At 37.1% G+C, this 23026-nt stretch overlaps 1 protein-coding gene across 6 annotated transcripts in view; it reads left to right on the top strand.

The window, feature by feature from the left end:
- The window catches only part of Dll (homeotic protein distal-less), a 204664-nt gene extending 182079 nt beyond the window's left edge, over positions 1 to 22585 (top strand). For 4 of the 6 annotated variants that reach the window (XM_087361098.1, XM_087361099.1, XM_087361101.1 and 1 more), the window contains 3 exons: positions 15622 to 15832; positions 18478 to 18766; positions 20021 to 22585. In XM_087361098.1, the coding sequence (XP_087217224.1) occupies positions 15622 to 15832; positions 18478 to 18766; positions 20021 to 20039 (519 nt within the window). In that variant the 3' untranslated portion in view covers positions 20040 to 22585. The remainder of the gene's footprint in view (positions 1 to 15621; positions 15833 to 18477; positions 18767 to 20020) is intronic. The other 2 variants (XM_087361102.1, XM_087361100.1) reach the window with 2 other exon arrangements.
- The last annotated feature ends 441 nt before the right edge of the window (positions 22586 to 23026 follow it).

Here is a 23026-nt window from a genome sequence, read left to right as displayed (position 1 = left end):
AACATCTGACGCCCTGACATGACGTGATCTGCGTTTGACTCTTGTATTGCCAAAGCGATACTGTGCATTTATAAATCCAATCGAATTGTATTGTGGGTTGCGTGACTTCAGGATAGAAGTCGTGTGGTGTGGCGTTGTCACGGTAACCGAAACTTAGTTCTTTAGATACACGTAATTTATTCAGTTAAAACACGTGCGTGATAGCTAAGTGACACATAGTCATATTCCAATACATTTATCTGTCGGATATTGCGTCATTTAACTAATTAAAGTCGTAAATCTCTGCAAAAGTACAATCCTACCTTCGAATTCTGCAACTGTATATTATTATTTTGTAGTAGATTTACCTTATGATCACTCTGTACAGTACATACCACGTTTTATATTTTATTTAAAAATTATATTATATTTTATTTATTGTAAGGAGAAAACTTTCTGAAATCTAATTAACAACACGTGACTGTTGTAACTGTATTTCTCTGATTCACATGTAAACATTATGATACAATTCTTTTTTCTATAGTAAATTGTGATTCCTTCATAATATCTTAAAGTCTTGGTGTTTAGATGTTATTTTATGTTACATATAACATTTCCCCCACTAAAATGTCTCTAAGGCATGTAAATAAACGATGTAATCTCGGTAAGAACACGCGGTTAATTGGTCCAAGGTCTTCAACTGCCTGGACACGTGATGCTTGGAGGTTGCGCTGGAGTGGCGTTTGTATTGTTTTCAGTGAGCTTATCAGAAAGTGTGAACATTGGAAATTGTCTGTAACTTCTGAATGTAGGTTACTAGAAACCAATTCTTAGAAATTCCGTATAATCACGCAATTTTATTCCAAGCTTTATATTATTTTTTTTATTTATCAGAATTTTATTGTGTAGGAACGGGATACGAATTCGAACCTAACTGTCAGCTGCCCTGATTGGTTGTTTGTCAGATACTGTTTTCTTGATGAAATAAACGGAGATGAGATAGGTGGACATGTAGCATGCGTGGGAGAGACAAAATTCGAGTATGGGACAATAATAGATGTTACATAAAGATGTACTGATTGTGTTTACAGGCTTGAAATGGTTTGTTAGATAATTCGGTTGTAAGCTTTAATGGGCATTGTAGTAGGCCTGAAACTACGGGAAAAATAGGTGTAAAATATCTTAACCAGCTGAGCAACTGTCAATTTCTCACGTACGATTCTACGCCACGCAATTCCGAAAGTTATTCAAAGTCATAGCTTACGAGGTGCGATCGGAAAGTTTCAAGACTGTGTCAATAGAGGGCGAACCGGATGTAGTACGAGCATCTGCCTTTAGGGGGTGCGGCCTACATTCATAGTGAATCAGTGTGCCAGCCGGCATCATCGAATTAGCATTTGTTTCTTAGTTACGGGCGTTTTGATAGTGCATTACACCGACCCTCCTGCAATTTCGGAATGGCGTGTGCATCAAATTTTGCCAAAGACTCGCCAAAACGGCTACGGAAACCTATGAAATGCTAAAGCAAGCATTTGGGGAGTCCGCAATGGGTCGTGCACAAACTTTTGTGAGGCATTCATACGGAGAAATGGGAAATGATAAATGATGCGTTATTGTACTATCGTTACAGGTTGTAAGTTAATGTCCCGGGTTTCCTGACAACAGGATGATTAAAACACACCCCAGACCGGATTGCGAATTTTCGGACCGGAAGTTGACCTCCAGAATACAGAACAGAATTGCTGAACAATTAACCCATATGACTGAGTTACGTGTTGCTACGTCAGATACTGGTTTTAACTTATCTGACGGTCCGATGTCTTTACCATTGACGAAGAGAGGGACCTTGGCTTTTAATACGTGGTTTGAATCCGCGAATAAGCAACGTTAGGCAACAAAGCGACTGCGTCACGCAGAATGAAATCTATTGACTACATGTTCACTATTTTTCTTCAGGGCATATGAAGAGAATTCAGTTTTACAGCAGTGAACAGCTTTCTATAAGATGGTTGTCTTCTGACTCATCGCCCTGATGATGGAGGCAGAAAAGGCCTCTGAAACTTTCGACTACACGGCGTTGTAAACCAGCAGACAACCTTCTTCATATGGGCAGATGTTACGCGCGACTGTGTCTTTTATTTCGGACAGATTTTCTGATTGGCCACGACCATTTCTGCCACAAGCTTTCGTACTAACCGCTGCTCTTCGAATTCACTCACTATTTGGCCCCATACTTGTAGGAAGGAACAAGGGGAGAAACAGTACATATGTGCCCTAATATGAATTCGAACCTTTGATCTCAATGCGGCCTGAGGACGTACTTTGTGTTAAAGTAGCGATTGCAATGACTTATTTCGTGCGAATTAAATTGCATTAGAAAGGAAATTGCCCGCCATTTAAGGACCTGTGGTAGAATGCTTGTATGAAGGACTGAGTGAAACAACAAATCTCAATCAGAACATGATTTGTATGCTGATGACTCGTCCTTGTGTACCAGAAGGCAGGCTGTGAAACATTCGCGCTCTTGTGTTCATTATGCTGCATAAATCATGACCACAGCGCCAACATGTGGGAAAACACGAACAGGGACGCCAACCTTAGATAACAAATATTTCCTCCTCAATGTTTTATGATTTCTTCTAACAGTCGGAACTGTACTTTCAAGCTTATGACTTCATACCAGCGTTGTTCGCAGTGGAGGACGAATTTTGGGAACGCCATTCATTACAAGAGTGAACTAAGACTTCGTGAACACGGCTTATATTTTAAGGCTATGTAAAATTCTGAACTCGCATGCGACTGATTCTCTGATTATTTTGGAATGCTATTTTACTTGTGTAAACAGAGAAATAGCATAGAAGATGGAGAAATGGAACATAGAAAGGTGAAAAGGTAATAATCTAGAAGAAAGCGCTCAAAACTATTGTTCAAACATTCGATTGGGAAAGACAGGAAAATTATGGAAAACCTTTTTCAGGAAAACGGGGAATACGACCGAAAATATAATTATGCACTTCAGGAATGGAAGTCTAGATTTTTACCACTACACCAAACTGCGTTGAAATATTATTATTATTTAAATTTAAATGGATACAGAAACAGAGTCAGGTAACTTAGTTACCAATAGAATTTATTAATATTTTATCAGGTACTGAGATAATTTAAGGCAGATAAGGCGACATAAGCGTTTGTGAAAAGTGAAAGTAGGAGTGAAAGTTACCTTCGCTGGGACAGCAACAAAAAATGATTCACGGCCCGTTACTTCCTATCCTATCCAATATCATATAAAAGTATTTTACCATCCGAGGCTATGTAACCTGTGCAGTTGATAAGGCAGTTCAATAGTTTAGGAGTTTTGAGGAACGGAACTTAAGTTGGAAAGATTCTTGTATGTTGGAGTATATGAAAACTATTCCTTTTCTGTTAGTGTTAAGGTTATCACTTCTCTGAAAATGTTAGTGTTGTTTTTCTGGACTTTGGCGCCATATAAGCTTGTCGGCAGGTAACTTTATTTCTGAGAGACACTCTGTGCCCATCCTCAGGTACTACCGCCAAGTCCACGCGGTAACAAAATCCGAAGTACCATCGTTATTTTTTATGATATTTTTAAATGACTGCCACTGTGTTCGTACCCATATTAAATGAACATAATATTTATAGATTTTTGAGATTTACATAATCATTATAGTGCATTTTCCATAAACATGTAATGCCAATTATATATTACCACATCTAATATACAACTCATTTATTACGTTGACAGTAATTAAACATTTATTTTCTCTGTACATGACAAGATTTAGCCATTTAAGAATATGAGAATATAAAGCTTATAACTAGTTTCAGAAACATATAGTCTGTGACATATACCACTTATCCTCTTCATTAATAAAAGCCCGGTGGCACAAGACAGGCTGCCTCCCTGATCGATTGTCAGTGAAATCGAATCAGCAGAACCAGTGAACGCTCTGGAGGGAGAGCAGACAAGCTTTTTAAATCGAGCAGATTAGTAACACAGATAAACCACTTGAGGTGATCTAAAAGCGGTGTATGTTAGACAGATAAGGGAAATCCCGCCCTCCGTCTTGGAGTTCTTCTCCCTCTAAAACCATCTTACGGTCCAGGGATGAAACAGATACCTCAAGGTGCTATATTGCCTGTTTAGAGATCCTACGTAAAATACTAATTCAGCCACGTCTTAATGTTCATTAATGTAATTTAGCGCATTAATTCTTCCGTGATGTAATTCAGTTTATGTAAAGAGGAGTGTTTCAACATTCTGAGTCCGTTTCTCATAGCATTAATTCTCCAAATGTAATAGCACTGAGAGCATGTTCAGTAATATTTTGACATTAGATATATCTGATTGGCTCTTTTGGTACTAGGCTGGGTGGGCCCAGAGACTCTCTGCACTAGAAGAAACTTCTAGTCCCTACAGAAAACCGAACCCCTGTGTTCCACTCATTGTGAGACACTTTATTGACATCAACTTTAGCTGTGTGTGTGTATGTATAACTACAGAAATTACGCTTAGTATACACATAATTTGCAGATACATCAAGGATGTTTCATGTTCTCATACAAAGACGTAGCTAATGAATTAATATAGGCACATTCTCTGTAAAAACTCTTCCTTAGGGATCGTAGATTATCACAAAGACATTAGTCGAAAGCTAAATATTTCAGGTAAAATACGAGGGTCGCTCATTAAATAATGCCCCACATTTTTTTTCTCAGCCAATAATGAAGATAGAAAAGTGTACTTTTACATGCTTGAGATTTGATGTTTCCCGCGTTCGTGTACGGAGTTTCAAATGATTCCAACCAATGGCGGAGCTGTAGTGAACTGTTAAAATGGCGTCTGTGAACGACTCTCGTTACAAACAACGAGCTGTAATTGAATTCCTTGTTGCTGAAAAAGAAACGGTGGTGAACATTCATAAACGTTTGTGTGCTGTGTATGGAAGCTGTGCAGTCGATAGGAGCACCGTTGGTCGCTGGGCTAAGAGAGTTAAAGCTTCAGGAAGTGAAGAAACCGAGCTCCATGATCTGCCGCGCTCTGGGCGTCCTGCCACAGCCACCACTCCAGACATGTTGAACCGCGCGGATGCCATTATTCGTGAGGATCGGCGCATCACAACTCGACAATTGGCCCAACAGCTTTCAGTCAGCAATGGAAGTGTAATTGCAATTATCCGGGCTCTTGCATATTCGAAGGTGTGCGCAAGATGGGTTCCACGAAGTCTCACAGCAGACCACAGGATTCAAAGGAAAACAATTTCTTCTGAATTGTTGGAAGCGTTTTGATGCTGAGGGATCATTACAGGTGACGAAACCTGGATAAACCACTTTGAGCCGGAGACAAAAAGGCAGTCAATGGAGTGGCATCACCCTCAATCACCGAGAAAGAAGAAATTCAAGTCAACTCCCTCCGCCGGAAAAGTCATGATGACTGTCTTTTGGGACAGTGATGGGGTCATTCTTGTGGATGTGATTGCAAGAGGTGCGACCATCAATTCAGACGCGTAAATTATGACCCTGGAAACCCTCAAGAAGCGTTTCCGACGAGTTCGGCCTCACAAGCATCCAGCAGAAATTTTGCTCCTGCATGACAATGCACGCCCTTACACAAGTCCGAGAACCCGGGAAGAAATCACCAAATTTGGTTGAACGGTGCTGCCCCATCCACCCTCCGACTCCATCTCTTTGGGCCACTTAAAGATGCTATCCGCGGAACAAGATTTGAAGATGACGAGAGCGTGATTCAAGCAGTGAGGACATGGCTACGTTCACAGGACAAGAGCTGGTACCGGCAAGGCATGCACGCACTTGTTCCACGATGGCGTAAAGCCGTACAAGTTGATGGGGACTATGTGGAAAAATAGTATGTGTAAGGGAAACATTGATTTATATTGTCACTAAATTTCAGCCATCTTGAATAAATATATTCTGAGGAAAAAAATGTGGGGCATTACTTAATGAGCGACCCTCGTAGTATTCTAATAGAAAAGAGAGACATTAGAATATTCTTTTATAAACACATCACTCCTACATTTAAATGTTTCACAGCTCTTCGATATGTTAGTCGTTTACACTCGCATCGATATCTCCTCAGAACTTCGCAGAACTTTCATACCTACTTGTTAATTATAATTTTATTGGAGAAGATAATGATCTCTTTAAAAGTTAATTCGCAAACCGAGTATCTGAAGACATCATACTAAATGTACTGTTTTATTGTCCACACTTCGTAACAGATGTTTGAATTATCAGCAAACGTGTTCTTAACTAATATTTTACAAATGTTAAGCTGGTTCGTAACAGTTCCGCAGATAAGAATATGCAGACGTATAAAACATCGACCACTTTTTTATGTTGAACGTTTGCGCAATGCCCTTCAGTATGATTTGAAAGGCTGATGTAATTAATTACATAGCTCTATCAGCAAGATTAAATATATATTTTTCAAACATATTCCTTCATAAACAAGGAAAGAAGATGACGTTCCAGGAATTAAAGCGAGAATCCCAGAATAGGGACAAGTGGAGAGCTCTGTTTGGGCAGAGCAATAGACCTTTCGTAAGACAGAACACTTAATAATAATAATAATTCCTTCATACTAAACATCACAACGAAAAGTGTTTTTGAAGTGACAACTTCAGGCCAATCAAACAAGTCGAAATGAAATCTACCAACACCTACCATTACTGTAACCATATAGACTGTAATAGCACTGTTGTTGGGTCCCATAACTCAGTTATGACTTGATAGTAGTTTTTGGACATTTATTGTAAGCCAGTTGGGACAGTAGGACACTTTTTATTAGCGAGATATCTGCTCTTATGGACTATAATTTCAGTCAGGGATATCAAAATCCAGAACGAAATCATGTATTTCGTTTCTATCCCAAATTTTCTTAAATCTGAAGTAAATTAATTATTTAAATTGAAATTTGTACGCTCTTTTCAAATTGTCTCCTGTACTACATCTCCATAAACATTTGATGAAAGGCACAAGGATCCTTAAATTTGAAGAAATTTATAAGTTACCATGGCGACATATGGACCTAAATACTTCTCACACACGTAGAATAAGTAATGCATTCAAGTACTAAAAATAAATTTACAAATTTCATTTGCACATACATTTCCCAAATTTTAGGAGCATTGGTTCTCCTTCGGATTGTGCCAGTAGCTCAGGTTATCAGCTCAGTCTTTTATAAAATCCAAATAGACCCATTAATTTCTTTGTTTACAAGAGGCCGTTACTGGTCCACACAAGATCTACATAAAACTGGTTCATATCGTCACAGCCTATTTTTCTGGGACACATTTTAATATCCTTCGTCCATCGTAATTAAGTTACTCATGTGGGTTACTCATATAAAACGTGTAATGTTTGCTTTCACTCTAATAATCTTCTGGTTTCAGAAGAACAAATTTTCTCACTTATTTAAATAATGCCTGCTTCACGGACATATATGATGTCGACAAAAAGGGCATATGAATTGATTTAATACAGTTATTTACAAATTGAAATTATTAGATTATGCCATATGAAACTACAACTTCAATATATAAGGAGCTGTTTATAATTTTATGTAGAGAACAGGTAATAATATTAAAATATGTTGTAAGATAACAAATTGTGAGAATTTTAAATGGATTAAACTGGGACATAATCGAGCCGAGTAGCAGAATTTAGAATCGTCTGTGTGGCATTTTTGAATTTTTTTATAGGGACTTAGTGTATTTTTTTTGTCATACGTAATAACTCTTTTATAATACACAGACACAAACTGAGCTTGTTGGTTTAGGTTATAGAAGAGGAGAGAAGATATATTTATGTTGTGTTCTGATTTTTAAAAAATATTTCTATCTGCTCCTACCTTTGGAACTGAAATCCCTCCCTTCATGCCATAACTGAACGGAATGAATCTTACAGCTGACCTTTGACGTATAGTACATTTGAAGTGAACTTTCTTTGGTCCGTGAAATTAATTGTGTGAATGCACAATCATGGCCAGACAACGAGAGGTAAAGATGTCAAGATAAAGATTGTAGGTGGAGAATCTTAAGAAGAACAGTAAAGGGAGGAGTAGATGATCGCCATCTGGTGGTAGTGGGAAGGAACGACATTCATGTTCTCGTAAAAGAACAACGAGAGGAAACAGAACTGTTGATATTTGTCTTATTCTCTCCGTCATTCTTCAATGCACTGTCCTTCAAGTATCTTAAACGTCGATTGAAACTATGCAGCAACTGAATCATTCAAAGCCAAGTGTTTATCATATGTACCAATTGCCTTAACAATTATTTATTCTGCGTTTTGTCCACAGAGACAATTTCAGTTTTGTAAGATTCTCAGAACAAAAATCGAATTTTTTTCTGAACAGCGTAACCAATTGATCTTTGTAGTAGAAACGTGCTGATTTCTTTGAGGTACGAGTTGATTTTCTTTGGTATTTAAATAAACTTTTCCTCCGAAGGGTTAAGTTTGTAACTTCCATACAATTCTAGCGTAAGTGTAAAAAGAGTTCTGACGGTTTCCAAGTAAATTTTTCTTTGTAATTCGATTCTTTAGAAAGAAAAATGAACTGACAAAGAAAAAACCCCATCAACTTCCAGCATTTCATACAACATTCAAAATCAACGTTGCTTAACTAAGTGAAGTACATTATGACATGCAGAATAAGTGATATTAGTATTCCGAAGAAGGAACTGTTAATTGCGTACGTGAGAAAAATTTATTTCTAATCATTTCTAAAGATTTCTGGCGATGGTACAACAAATGAACAGCTTTCTCCTCTTCAAAACACTAATATTAAAGTATTAAACAGTAAAATGCTTCGTATATAGGATAATAACAGTTCTAAAAGTAAGTAATAAATATTTCCAAATTTTAACTTCTAATAATTTTATTATGAACCTTATTTTCATTTCTTAATGTTGTTACTGAATACTTAAAGTTTCAAATACTGTCAATTTTTGTAGGATTTGAGGTTTCCACGGCCGTGAATCTGAAGTTGGGCTGTCTTCTGGGTTGTAGCGCCATGTAGTCTGGTAGAAATTTATCGACGTTTCAGAGGTCCTTGCTGCCTCCATTATCAGGGTGATCGCTATCTACCAGACTACGCGGCTGAACAACCCAGAAGACATTCCATATTCATTATCAAATTCTCTTTATAAAATTTATTTTTATTATATTAGATTTTGTTTTTTTGTGGTTTTTACAACACGTTTACGTCACTGTAGGAGAATTCCTATATTATTTATCACATTCATATTGTGGGCATACTGTTGTCAACTTAACATTAATTAAATTCGAAAGTAGTCAGTTGAAACATTTCTTATGAATTTACGTAATCATTATAGAGAATGTTACATAATAGTGTTGAGAAACCATGACCTTGTACTGCATACTGGAAGACATCTGTTGATAGAAAATGCACTTCTGTTGTGTTTGAAAGCGATGAAACTGCGAGGGGGGAGGAAATGGGGAAGGCCATGGGATTTCTCTTAGAAACAGAAAAATTATTGCTTAGGGCCCTCATGATGCATGCAGTATATTTCTCCGAAACGTTAGTACCTACTTCCAAATCTGCATGGCATTACAGTCCAGAAAAGTAGCATTGAAATCTTCAAATTAAATCTGAGAGAAAGTTAGGACTCTGTTTTGCATGATGACGCCTTCTGGAACACCTAGGAGGGCGACGTAAATATGGACCTTAAAGAAGTAGGGTCTGAGACTGTAGATTTGTCTAATTTGACTCAGGATGGGGTCTGTGACGGGTCCTTGTGAACACTGTAATAAGCCTTCGGTTTCCATAACACGTGGATTCATTACTACAGATAAGTTAGCTGATGAGCTCTGTCCTTTATCAAGGTTGACGTCTCCCAGTTGTATTTTGTCAGCTCAAACAGTATCCTGATTGACTACGAACAGCTTGCTCTGGGGTTCAATTCCTGCCGGGCAGAAATATTTATTTGTTTTCTGTCCCGCGCGGACAGACTCTGCCCCACAAGGTTTTCTGTCCGCTCCATAATTGTGACAGGTGTGTGAAGCTGGCTGCCTACATCTAGTATCAAAGTTAAGAATATGTGGAATTATACCTCCGCTCCCTTACACATGTTAATGGAGTATTTCTTAATTAAACAACAGGAAAACTACATTCAATTTTGTGTTGATGTGTTTAAGAAAATGAATGATGAGTGCCTTTAAAAAAAGCATGTCCGCTTCCTTCCAGATACTTACCATTCTTTCATGAATTTCTGTACTGTAAAATATGTATTTGTAAGTAGTTTTTATTTTTACCTTCGACAAACTGCGAGGTAAAAGCAATAATAAAGTCAAACAGTTTAGAAAAAGCTGTATTCTTGACAGACTAGCCTAGCTGACTTTGGGCTCACTTCATTTAAAATGCAGGGACCTGTGTAGTTATATAACACAGGTTGATTAACGAGTTTAAATTCGATTATACTGCGTTGTTCATACCCGTCAGGTAACACGTCAGACAACAGACCATTTTCATAACTTGGACATCACAGAACTTAAATTCAGTCTAGCCTAAATAGCGGTCCTGCTATTTCTTCATACGTATGTTGCTGGTATGCGGCGATGATACCAGGGGATTTGTCTCATGAGGGCAAAGACTTTGGAGTTCGAATCCATTAATCGTAAGCTGAGAATTGCAACGACTTAAATATCAAAATCACAGAAAGTCTCTAAAAACAAAGAAAAGATAATGTTTGAGATTTGATCTTCTCACTGCGGTAAAGATTTCGATTATAAGCTTCTACGACGTAACTTTAAAAAAAAATGCCATTTACAATGCTTCATCTACCGTTCTTAACAGAAAGGTGGATGGAACTGACAGCGAACAGCTTCACCCTCTAGGAGCTTCTCCCCTGAAGGAAGGAGACATTGTACCCGTTGGTTAGAGGGCTGGGTGGACTCCACGGTCGGTGTGGAAGTGATGGTTCAAGAACAAGCAACTGGCTCTTCTATTCGTGGAGTCCACAAATGCGATCTTTAAATAATGATAACAATAGTGCAAATTTTAAGTACTTCGTCTCGTAGTTTTAAAAGTCAATTTTGAAATGTAATAGGCCAAAGATGGTGATACAGAAATGGCAATGAAGAAGAATATGAAGTCTTCAGGAAGAGGATAATCGATCCTACACTGAATATTATCAAGGATTCCCTCTACTTGATTTAGAGGTTCCAACCGCCGCCATATTTAAGGTTACTTTAACCCTGAAGATGAATTTAGTATACATCGACCACACTACACAGCGCAAGAACCCAGAAGACAGAAATCTTCATACTCATCGCCCTGATGACGGAGGCAGTATGACCTCTGAAACGTTGGTTAACATCGACCAGACTACACAGCGCAACAACCCAGAAGACAGAAATCTTCATACTCATCGCCCTGATGACGGAGGCAGTATGACCTCTGAAACGTTGGTAAACATCGACCAGACTACACAGCGCAACAACCCAGAAGACAGAAATCTTCATACTCATCGCCCTGATGATGGAGGCAGTATGACCTCTGAAACGTTGGTAAACATCGACCAGACTACATAGCGCAACAACCCAGAAGACAGAAATCTTCATACTAAGAATCGCCCTGATGATGGAGGCAGTATGACCTCCGAAACGTTGGTTAACATCGACCAGACTACACAGCGCAACAACCCAGAAGACAGAAATCTTCATACTCATCGCCCTGATGATGGAGGCAGTATGACCTCTGAAACGTTGGTTAACATCGACCAGACTACACAGCGCAACAACCCAGAAGACGGAAATCTTCATACTCACCGCTGTGAAAACCTCAAATCCTACGTGGATTCAGTATTTTTCTCCGAAACGTTATCTATCTACAAGTCCACACGGCGACAGAGAAAATCTGTGACCATTACGAAAACCCATAATTTATTTCTAAGAGTTTTTATGTTTTATAACAATATTTTTGTTACGCTCGAGAAACTGGCGCCATCTGGATGATTAGTCCCACACGAGATACGAAGCGGGTACCTCACGGATGTGAAGAGGAATGGGGGCCACGTCCCTCGGTCTTCTGTTAAGTGCCGTAACATATCCCTTGGGACAGCGGCTTATAGAATACAAGAAACCAATTTATTCTATCCATTCAGAAACATGGTACGCAGTAGTAATGGTAAAGCAAGATTGAGAATCGAGATAGTCTGAGAGAAACAGGAACGATAAAAACTGTGTAGTAAAAACCCGAAAAGAAAGGTTTACAAAAAATGGAGGGAGAGACACAAAGATACAAAAAGCGGTCTTGCTGGTTTGAACGCCGCTGAATATAAGAGTGTTATATGTGACAGTTAGTAATTTCATGTTGTTAAATATTTCACTAGTTATGCTAGATAAGTATAATTCATTTTGCACTGAACATTAAGTTTAAGCGCACTGTAAGAATTCTAATTTATTTTATTAGCATGGAAAGATACAAAACTGAAATGCACATCTTAAAACTTTCCTGCCAAAAATCGTGTTATATTGGGGATCAGCTTACGCAAATAGGAAGATAAAAGTCTGTGTAAATATTATAAGCAAGAGAGAAAAATACGAAAGTTTGAGAGAAATGCGGGTGGTAGGAAATGGGAGTGTTTCTTCAGCACAAGCCATTTTAATCAAGAAATGATGGCGAAGAGTCCAGTAGGTCCACGTGCTGGGAAGTTCTTAATATAAAAGACGCTTAATAGTGCATGCGCCCTTGGCCAATCGAATTAAGCAGACGAAAAACAAATTTTAAATATTACAACCAAGAGATAATAAAGTTGCGTCATATTGTGATAAATATATATTTGTTTAAATCGTGTCAGTCTAATCACAATAAAATTCCTATTAAAATATTACCATAAATATATAAAAATTACAAATAAACAAATATTACAATCAAGTACAAAGTTGCAAAGAGAAAAACTAAAACTTCTGAATTAAGTTCTGATACGAAGTCCTACTCTGAGAACCTGCTCAGTAGGATAATTGCCCGTCTTTTATAAAACTCGAAGGTACATTATTTTATTTACAAGAATCCGCTACTGAGCGATATTCTGAACCATATGAATCTAGTTCACGTCTTTATACATTTTAAACACTGCCCTCCCATCTACACCTATGTTTTCCAAGTGTTTGTTTTCTTCATGCTTTCCGACATTTACAGTGGACAGGACGGACGGTCGTACACTGGAGCTCTGTGGGTCCGAAAAGATAAATTTACCAAAATTACTGACGAAATTTTGATTATGGCATTCCAGTTACATAGAAAGTGAATTTATTAACGGATATTATGCCACGATTATACGTCGTCGTTCATGTAATACAAATAAATATTTGATCTCCTTGGAACACCTGTTGGAAACAAAATATTTTCCTCAGCAGCAAACGCGTTTTACTTCAGTAGTCTGTGTGACGTAATTCGTTCTTGTTCTTGTGTCTTCTGCGCCAGGAGTATCAACGACTTCCTGGACACGAAGGGGTTCTCAGGTGCTCCTGATTACACCCTTCCGTCAAGTTTGATCTAGTCTCAAGACTGTAACCGAATACCACTCAGTAATTATCCCGAGCGACACGTGTACACGATACTTGCGTCTTCGTAATTAAGAGATTTATGTAGTTTGTACCGTGCATTGATGTCACTGTTCTACAGGACCTCTTTATGGGAGTTTCTTTACTACTGGTTCAGTTATTCCGCAGAAGCACAATTTTTTCTAAATAATATTTAAAAATTAAATCCGTACTGCAAAGAAAATGCTACACTTAACATTACATAAATCATTTGGATGACGGTGGTTAAAGACATAATCACTGTTTACAGTGAGAATCTTTCGAAACTCACAAATATAAATTGGAGATTTATTGATTGTTACAGCAGGTGGTAAATTTATTAATCATTGGGCTATAAGGGGTTAAGGTACGACACTTTTATGTTCTCGTCTCACGATTAAGAAATTGAGGATTAAAATAAACAAAATTCTTATTTCAGTTTATGTTTCATGTGTGTGCGAAAACTCTGGTGTCAAACCTTAAGGGAGTAACAGGTGTTTGGTTGAAAGTGTTCGAGGACAGTTTGGTGCGGAGACCATTTGGACCTGAAGAATAACAATTCGGGATATTGATGAAGTTTCTGTCTATCTGTGGTACACACATTGTCCTCACGATGAAAGCACTAGGTACCTCTGAAACAGTGGTCATTCTATAGGACATAATGTAAAATAAATCTGCAAGTTGGAGACGTCACTTCTAAAGTTAGCTGAAGAGACAGATGTTAGCAGTTAATTTGCGTGTTGTGTATTCCGTGTCCAAATATCATTTATATGTTCTACGGAATTGATTCAAATTTTGCAATGCAACTTTTATCTGTTACCTTATGATGGGTTTTGGCCGTTGCAGCAGGGGAGGAAATGTATTGGAATATTGGAACAATTAATGAAAATGCAACAAGGAACTTATAAGTCAGTGTTAAAGTGAGAGGTACATAGTAGCAGAATAACTATAAATTGTATGGAAAGAATTAATGAGTCATTACGATAATTGATTTAACTATTATACATTATTTTACAGCTGTTTAATTAGGCTTTTAAATATAACTGAATTCTTTGTATTTAAAACTTACTTTCTGTATGTACACTTTGTAACTGGTGTTTTTATGTGTATTGATATCACCTCGCTGAAACCAGAAAATTCAAACTTTTTCCTTACCCATGTAGGTTTTGAGGTTTTCGCGGTGGTGAGTTTGAAGTTGGCTGTCTTCTGGGTTGTTGCGCCGTGTAGTCTGGTAGAATTTTACCGACGTTTCAGAGGTCATACTGCCTCCGTCATCAGGGCGATGAGTTTGAAGTTGGCTGTATTCTGGGTTGTTGCGCTGTGTAGTCTGGTCGATGTTAACCAACGTTTCAGAGGTCATACTGCCTCCGTCATCAGAGTATGAAGATTTCTGTCTTCTGGGTTGTTTCGCTGTGTAGTCTGGTCGATGTTAAACCAACGTTTCAGAGGTCATACTGCCTCCGTCATCAGAGTATGAAGATTTCTGTCTTCTGGGTTGTTTCGCTGTGTAGTCTGGTCGATGTTAACCAACGTTTCAGAGGTCATACTGCCTCCGTCATCAGAGTATGAAGATTTCTGTCTTCTGGGTTGTTGCGCTGTGTAGTCTGGTCGATGTTAACCAACGTTTCAGCGGTCATACTGCCTCCGTCATCAGAGTATGAAGATTTCTGTCTTCTGGGTTGTTGCGCTGTGTAGTCTGGTCGATGTTAACCAACGTTTCAGCGGTCATACTGCCTCCGTCATCAGAGTATGAAGATTTCTGTCTTCTGGGTTGTTGCGCTGTGTAGTCTGGTCAATGTTAACCAACGTTTCAGCGGTCATACTGCCTCCGTCATCAGAGTATGAAGATTTCTGTCTTCTGGGTTGTTGCGCCGTGTAGTCTGGTAGAATTTTACCGACGTTTCAGAGGTCTTTGCTCCTTCCATCTTCAAATCCTTACCCGCATTCTATTCGTGATTTCAGTCGGCGACCATGTGACTGTCGTTGAAGTAATATCGTACATAACATAAAAAAGCTTGAATCGTCACTTTTCTGAAGAGTGTTTTCCGTTTGTTGCAGGTTAAGATCTGGTTCCAGAACAGAAGAAGCAAATATAAGAAGATGATGAAGGCTGCACAGCAAGGTGTGTCTCAGCCCAACAATAACAACAATGGTGGTCCCCAGCAACATGGGTTGTTGCCAAGCAACGCCAACAACAATAATGCTCCCCACACCCCTGGCACGATACCAGGTGCCAATAGCCCTCAACCCCCGGGGGGTGGCATCATAGGTCAGTTTTATACAGCTAAGTGTTGTTCAGTTTGAGGTTGTCTTATGTAAGACTTCTTGCACTCGAAGGACTGTACTGTACGAAGTCGTCCTGACATTTGCGTACCTTGGTGTCACTTGGTACTCCCAGGCGTTGTACTGGCTGGTCATAAAACATTAGTTTCAAGTTTTGTCATTAATTATAATCTCCCTCTTCTTACTTACTGTGAATTACTTTGTTAAATCTTCTTGTGTTAACCATTGCTGATATGACGTAGTGGTCTATGAATTGGAGTAGAGTAAATGTTTTCTACCAGACTAGTACAGAAACATTGTTATGGCCCGTTATTAATTTGGCTGCCAAGATGACTGCGTGTACAGTAGAATAGGTTCCATAAACTTAGAAAATTTTTGGCGATAATGGAATGGGTTAACGCAGTGAAGTGTTTTGAACATTATATTCAATGTCATGAGCACAAATTTCAAAAGTCTAAATAAATATTATGAAATAATAACGCTTGTTGTTACCAGTTTCCTTCAGGAAAAAACAAAGATATTACTGAATTTTAACATTGGCCAGAGAAAGCAATAGAAAAATTTTATGAAAAAAGGTATTTGGAAAAAAATTATCCTTAGAAAAATAAGTTTCGAAATCCAAATGAGTAAACAAATTGTGAATTATGTTTAATATATTTTAATCACCCATCCCTCCTCCTTAACAATCTCACCTTAAAATTAACACATTATATTAATATTAATGACACACCGCTATTGTGTCGTATAGTATAGAAAATTTCTTTCATATTCCTTTAGTATAGCGTTTTTGGGGGTGGCCTAGTAATCAAACCGGGGCCCTCGATGCTGAATTGTACTTATTATGTGCGCTTTGCAAATTGCACCAACGCTGTTAATCACGTTCTGACAGACCGTCTTACCACTTGATCGGTGGTTCCAAGACATTTTGCCTGAGGATCCCTTCATACAGTTTAAATCCACTGCCTATTTAGTGACTTAAAATTTTATTAAGTAGTTTTAACAATAATCACTAATAAATCTTAAAATACCTATAACGATCTTTTCTATCAAGATTATTTTTATAATTGAATATGGAATTTTTAAAGATTTTTTTTTAAATTAGTCCCCTCGGAAGACACTTCATGTCCCCCGGGGGGTCGCTACTCCCCCTTGGGGGAAATCGCTGTAGAGTTGGAGGAAGGGTTTGCTCATTAAGTGCCAGGACTCATTTGTTAAAGCTAACTTATTACTTGAGAGTCAATACAAAGTTTGGTTGTAAGTCACCAGTTAGACCTTAAGGTTCGAGACAGATTTTCGTTGAAGCCACTCTGGATAATGCAATCTTCCTCTTTTGTTGTGGATGCATTCCACTAGCCCTAAAGTGACCCCGCGTAGTAAAATGTCCCATTCATGTTTTACGAATGTCTCACTGGGCGTTAGATGCTGTCTTATTCTTAAGGGCAAAATCAGTTATTCAAATCAGAGTAATGGATCACATGTGAACCAGACATGATGTTAATTAAGTTGATGTCAAACGAAGTCTGAAAATCTCTGTCATTACAAATCATGACTTAGAAGTCAGCCGGATAAATATTTTGTAACATTGAAACCATTTTATTCAAAGAGACTCATTTGAATGTGCAAAGTGATGGAACATCTACTGACCATGATTTATGGTCATATGTCACTATTATATGTCATTACAGAACGAAATACTTACTTCCTTTCCCTTGCATTGAAACACGTGAAGAATGTATCTTGAATTAGCCAAACCAGAGTCCCACGACAGAGTAAAGCCTTTTCCCTCACGGCGTGCATTCATTCACAAAACAATAGGAAATTCAAACCACAGTGGTTTCATTCATAGAATTGTGTTCGTCAACTTCCTCTGCTTTTGTACAAATTGGTAGTTAAGTCCCCCACTCACGAAACTTGCTTTTCGCTTCAACGAACTGTATTCCATAATTTTTACTAGTAGGAATTGGCTTAGGATTGTCAGTGAGGACGCTTCCTGTTAGATACCTGGCAGGATATACCTGTAACTGATTAACAACATCGCATGGCGAATGTAGCCGATGATATTAATCTAATATGACATGCCTATAAATAATTCTTAGATTTAAAATCTTGCATTTTAAGAGTTTTATGTCGACAGTGAAGTGTGTACCAATTTTACAAGTTATCTTAACCGAAAACTTTTTTCATGTTATTTAACTTTTTGATCTAAATTATGAAAAACGTTGTCTCCCTACTTTCTTTATTATATTACTTTGTAGTGAATGTTATAATTATTTTAGATATAGAAGAAAAATCATTATTAAGCCTATTTTTGGCAGATACATGAAGATTTTATTTTTTCTAACTCGTCCGGGTCTGCTCTGGGGCTCATAAAAACTCTTATCCAGGGCTTATTCTACAGTAATGGAGCGTGTAGCTTATAATCTATCTTCATTTGGCACATAAGAACATGTCCTTAGACCGTTAGTTAAGGCGAAATGTTTAATTGATCGATAAATTGCTTTAACTTTACAAATATTACTAACGGCTCAGGGGTTGTGACACTCGTCAAACAGACAACGGACTTGCGTGAAGGGTGTCTCAGGTGTTGACTGAAACACGAGACTTAAGTGTAGACGTCTGTATCTTTTAAAGGAGGCGGTGGGTCTTCGTCCGGAAGCCAGCATAGTCCAGGGGGGTATCTACCCCACGTAGGCCACCAAAACCAGCCGCAGACACCGACGCCGTCTTCAACCCCCGTGAGCGACATGTCGCCTCAAGCCCCTCACGGGATGTCAGGTTCTCCGCCTGTTGTGTCTTGGGATATGAAGCCGACAGCGCCGGCACACCATCCAGCTGCACACCACCCTCATCACCACACACACCCCGGCTACATGACCCAGTACTCCTGGTACCAACCAGACGCGAACCAAGGACTTCTAACGTGAGTGTCTCTCTTTTTTTTAAACAGTTCACAAAAGTAGCAATGACCTTTTTTGAGTCATGGAATCTTGCATATGTGGTTCAGTGTAACTTGAGAGGAATTTTATATTACGCTTTGCTGGATCAATTTTTATTCGTTCTACCTCAAACGTTTCAAATTATGTATTTTGAATTATGTTCTTCGAGCACCAATTAGATTTATGACACCACATTTGCTTTACAAGCAGTTGTTGAAATCCAAGTGCCCGTTTTCGTAAATGGATCGTTCGTTCAAATTAAAAATAGCTTTGCTTTAAATAATTGCCCATTCCCAAACGCCATTAATATATTGTTTTCACTTAAATGGCTTGGTCATTTCTGCTTTTATTAGCTGATTTTGTGTTTTCCTTTGAATGTTTGTGATACTGTGCTAGTAGTCTATATGCTTGATATGCATATTATAAAACTGGCATTTCTAAAGGGAACAACTCCGTTAATATCACACTGCTTTTATCTATCTTAGAAGTTAGGTTAGGTTAGGTTATGCTAGGTTAGGTTAGGTTAGGTTAGGATAGGTTAGGTTAGGTTAGGTTAGGATATTTTAGGTTAGGTTAGGTTAGGTTATGTTAGGTTAGGTTATGTTAGGTTATGTTAGGTTAGGTTATGTTAGGTTATGTTAGGTTAGGTTAGGTTAGGTTAGGATAGGTTAGGTTAGGTTAGGCAATGTTCTTCTGTTTTCATTCGTATTGTATGAATATTGTTGGCCTGGGAAGTAATAACATCAATATTGCACCAAAATGTGTTTCATTGGCAAACAGTTACTACGTTCGTTTTCTTTTCTGACTTTGTGAAAGAGCCTTTATGTTTCCGATGCAGGTTCCGAAAACAGGTCTTAATAAAAAAAACGTTTTGTGCCGTTTTGTTTGACTTTATGAACGTTTCCCAATGTTTCACACGTGAAAGTGTCACTTGCTGCTAACAATGCAGCGGAACAGAATCATTTAATGTTTCGTGTAACCACGTGAACAGCACATGGCAAGGATTAGTGGTCCAGCCACTTACTTGTAAAGCAATTCATCACGTTCGTGACACTTCTTCGAAATAAAAGTAGACCGGAGTTCTTTAGCAGCACGTAAATTGGTATAATTCTGTCCGTCCTTAACTTCTAGTGGTGCAGAATATCAAGCAGTGTTTATGGTGAGTAAAGGCCGAGAAACTAACGAAGAGAAGATGGAACATTCGAGTCACTGACATTTTGCTTTTCTCCTTGTTTCAGTGTTTGGCCAGCGGTTTAACGAAGATGAAAAAAAAAATCGAGAATATATTATTATGATATAAGTAATGAGAGACGAACTTCAGTTGTAACGACATAAATCAATTCTTGTTTCTGTGCTTGTGAAAATACAAAGACAATCAGAGTCACCTCTTAAAGAGAAATTTTGTTGAAAGTAAAGTGACAAGAGTTATGATTGTGGAAGTTTTAACAATAAATTAATAAAATGAGCATCTACAGTTGTCATTAATAGTGATGTTTCCCATTTTTATCGTAGATGTCTCTTTATTCGTTGGACTTCTGAGTTACCGTCCTTAATTACAGATAACGAACACATGTATGTGATGAAGATTTTATCCCTGTTTGTAATATGGGAGTAGTAATACGATTTCAAATGAACGTTTTTACAAAACGTGTAATATAAATACTGTTGTGTCTGTAAGTATGTGTGTTTGTGTGTGTGTGTGTGTACCTATTTGTACAAACTGACAAAATCACAGTTTTGATTTCATCTCATAGAATAAACTGTTGTGTGAAGGTAATATTTAAATAAAGAACAGACCAAAATAAAATGTTAAAAGCAACTGGAACGGTTATACCGGAAAAACTGCTGTTTAAACACGACGTGATACTGCCTACTGGTATAAATAATAATATTGTTCTTTTTGGTTTATGTTCTTTGAAACCGATCGCAATATTGAAATTTACTGAAGCTGTAGTAAACTTGTCGTTTCCAAAAGTTAGAGCGAAATGAGTGTTGTGAAGAATTGGTATTGTTGCTTCCGGGGGCGGAATGTGTCAAATGTGTTAGCCGGGCTGACACAGCTAACACTCAGCCTCTGTTCTGGCTTCACTTCTTACTTTGTACTTTAAATAAATTTTTTTTTAAAATTTTTCAGGCAAATTCACAATGTATTCGTGTGATCGGTTAATAAACAGATACAACTTGGCCCCTGATATTACGATAAAAGTTTGTCTAGTAAGAAACAATTGTTTTATTAAGAGGAAGTAAGTAATATTTCTAATTTTACACAGGAAATGCGTTAACAAAACGAATATTTTACGGTAACCTTTAATTTCTCTTTTATAACTAATGTAAAGTATAGGGAGTTATAAAATAAATATCAGTGTACGTGTTCCCTTGCTGGGCGGTTGGCAGCACGCCAGATGAACAATTCAAAAAAAAAGACGAATGCATGTCATATGTTATGTGAACGTTATGTGTGAACTGAATGTTATGCTGTTAAATATTTTTTCCTTTGTGTTGTCACAGATAGAGTTCTATTTTCCAGTCGAAATGAATAAAACGAAACATAACTGAAAAAAATACATTCTAACATCAGAAAAATATAATTATACACAAAATACACAGATATTAGTGCGTCAGTAGAATTATCTTGCAAATGTTTCATTATTTTCAGTAGAAATTAAATTATTGTCTGTCTCTTTTCTGCCAAGAAATTAAAATTTTAGATATTTATCGAGAAGCTATTTACAAAATGGACAAGATATAATGATGAAATTATACAATGAAGTGTAGAGACAATGTAGCTACATAACGACTTGATTGTAAAATTATTTAAATAAGCATAATTAAATTGCAATACAGTTATTAGTCGTCATACGAATTTTTTAAAGCTCTCCCCGTCTGTTTTCTGCTTCTGATTGAAATTTCATCCTTCATATAAGCATAGGTATGGCACATATCAGTTTTAAATAGTTCTCTAAATGAAACATGGAAGTCAGAATTAAAATTCGGAATACATTACAATATAATATAGCAACATATCCGCATAACTGTATTCCAACGAAACAGGGTATTATTATTTTAATTCCTTTAATATAATTATCGATACACAAAATGCTTTTCTCAGATCATTGCCGCCAAGAAAAGAAATACGAACATCAGGACAGAATTACAAATTTAGATAAATAAAAACCGTTTTTAAAAATGGGTGCAAAAAATTATTTTCTGTAATAAATACGTATTTTATGTTTCTATCTCATTGGCCTGGAAGAAGTAACAATGTGATTGTTACTAATTATTTTGGTAGTTAATCGAGTCGAAAGACACAAAAAAATAAAATGCAGTTCTTCTCGTTTTCAGTTGTTATGAAAGTGGTTTCCTTGAAAGTGGTCTTATTTATGTACTGTAAAAAATTATATATATTATAATTATTATATAAATATGGGACACTAAAATATTTGCAACACGAAGTCTCGGCTAATCGTCACAAGTTTTTCCAGAAGATAATTATATTTTGAAGCGCTTTCCTTGTTTTAATAAATAAAATGATAAGTGTTTTCTTGTAGAGAAGGATGAACACGAACATGTACGCATAAAGTATTTCTACGAAATATATGTGAGAGGCAACAGTAACGAAAATGAAGCATTGAAAACAAGATATTAAAAAAATAAAATATAGGTAATAATAATAAGTATATTGTAAGTGTCTTTGAAGAAAAATGTGAAATAGCTGTAACCTGTATATTTGACAAGAGGCAAAATATATTGTGTTTTTTTTTCTTTTATGTAAAATACAGCAAAATTTGTCCGGACGAAACGTATTAATGTGTTCGATTATATTTTGTATATTCCAAGCTGCTTTAATTTCAAGGTCATTTTTAATGTATTTGAAATTGGCCTATTCTTTTGATAACAACTTTTATAAGCACTGAAAAATTCTGCAGGTATATAGCTATGTGTTTTATCTTTAAGTACTGCTAATCAGTTAATTTTAAAATATCACATTAAAATCTGAAATATTTAGTAAAAGTCTAGGTTTCAAAGTAACTTGTGTTTACTTATTTACGTCATCGTTTTTGGGGGTTGTGAATCGTGTTGTGGAGTGAAAACATAAACGTAGTAACCACAGCCGCTAATATTATTTTATTATTAATTATTTATCGGTTTGAAACAATTAATTTATTTCAAATTTCACGTATCGCCTGTCATTCATATTTTCCACTGTGAATTCTGAATACATATTGGACATAAAACTTCATTTG

Source organism: Zootermopsis nevadensis, unplaced genomic scaffold (assembly GCF_977971745.1).
Source record: "Zootermopsis nevadensis isolate Lab colony 2312 unplaced genomic scaffold, Znev_1.0 Znev_ptg000050l, whole genome shotgun sequence".
Lineage (NCBI taxonomy): Eukaryota > Metazoa > Arthropoda > Insecta > Blattodea > Termopsidae > Zootermopsis > Zootermopsis nevadensis.
This window is presented reverse-complemented; position numbering and strand designations above follow the sequence as displayed.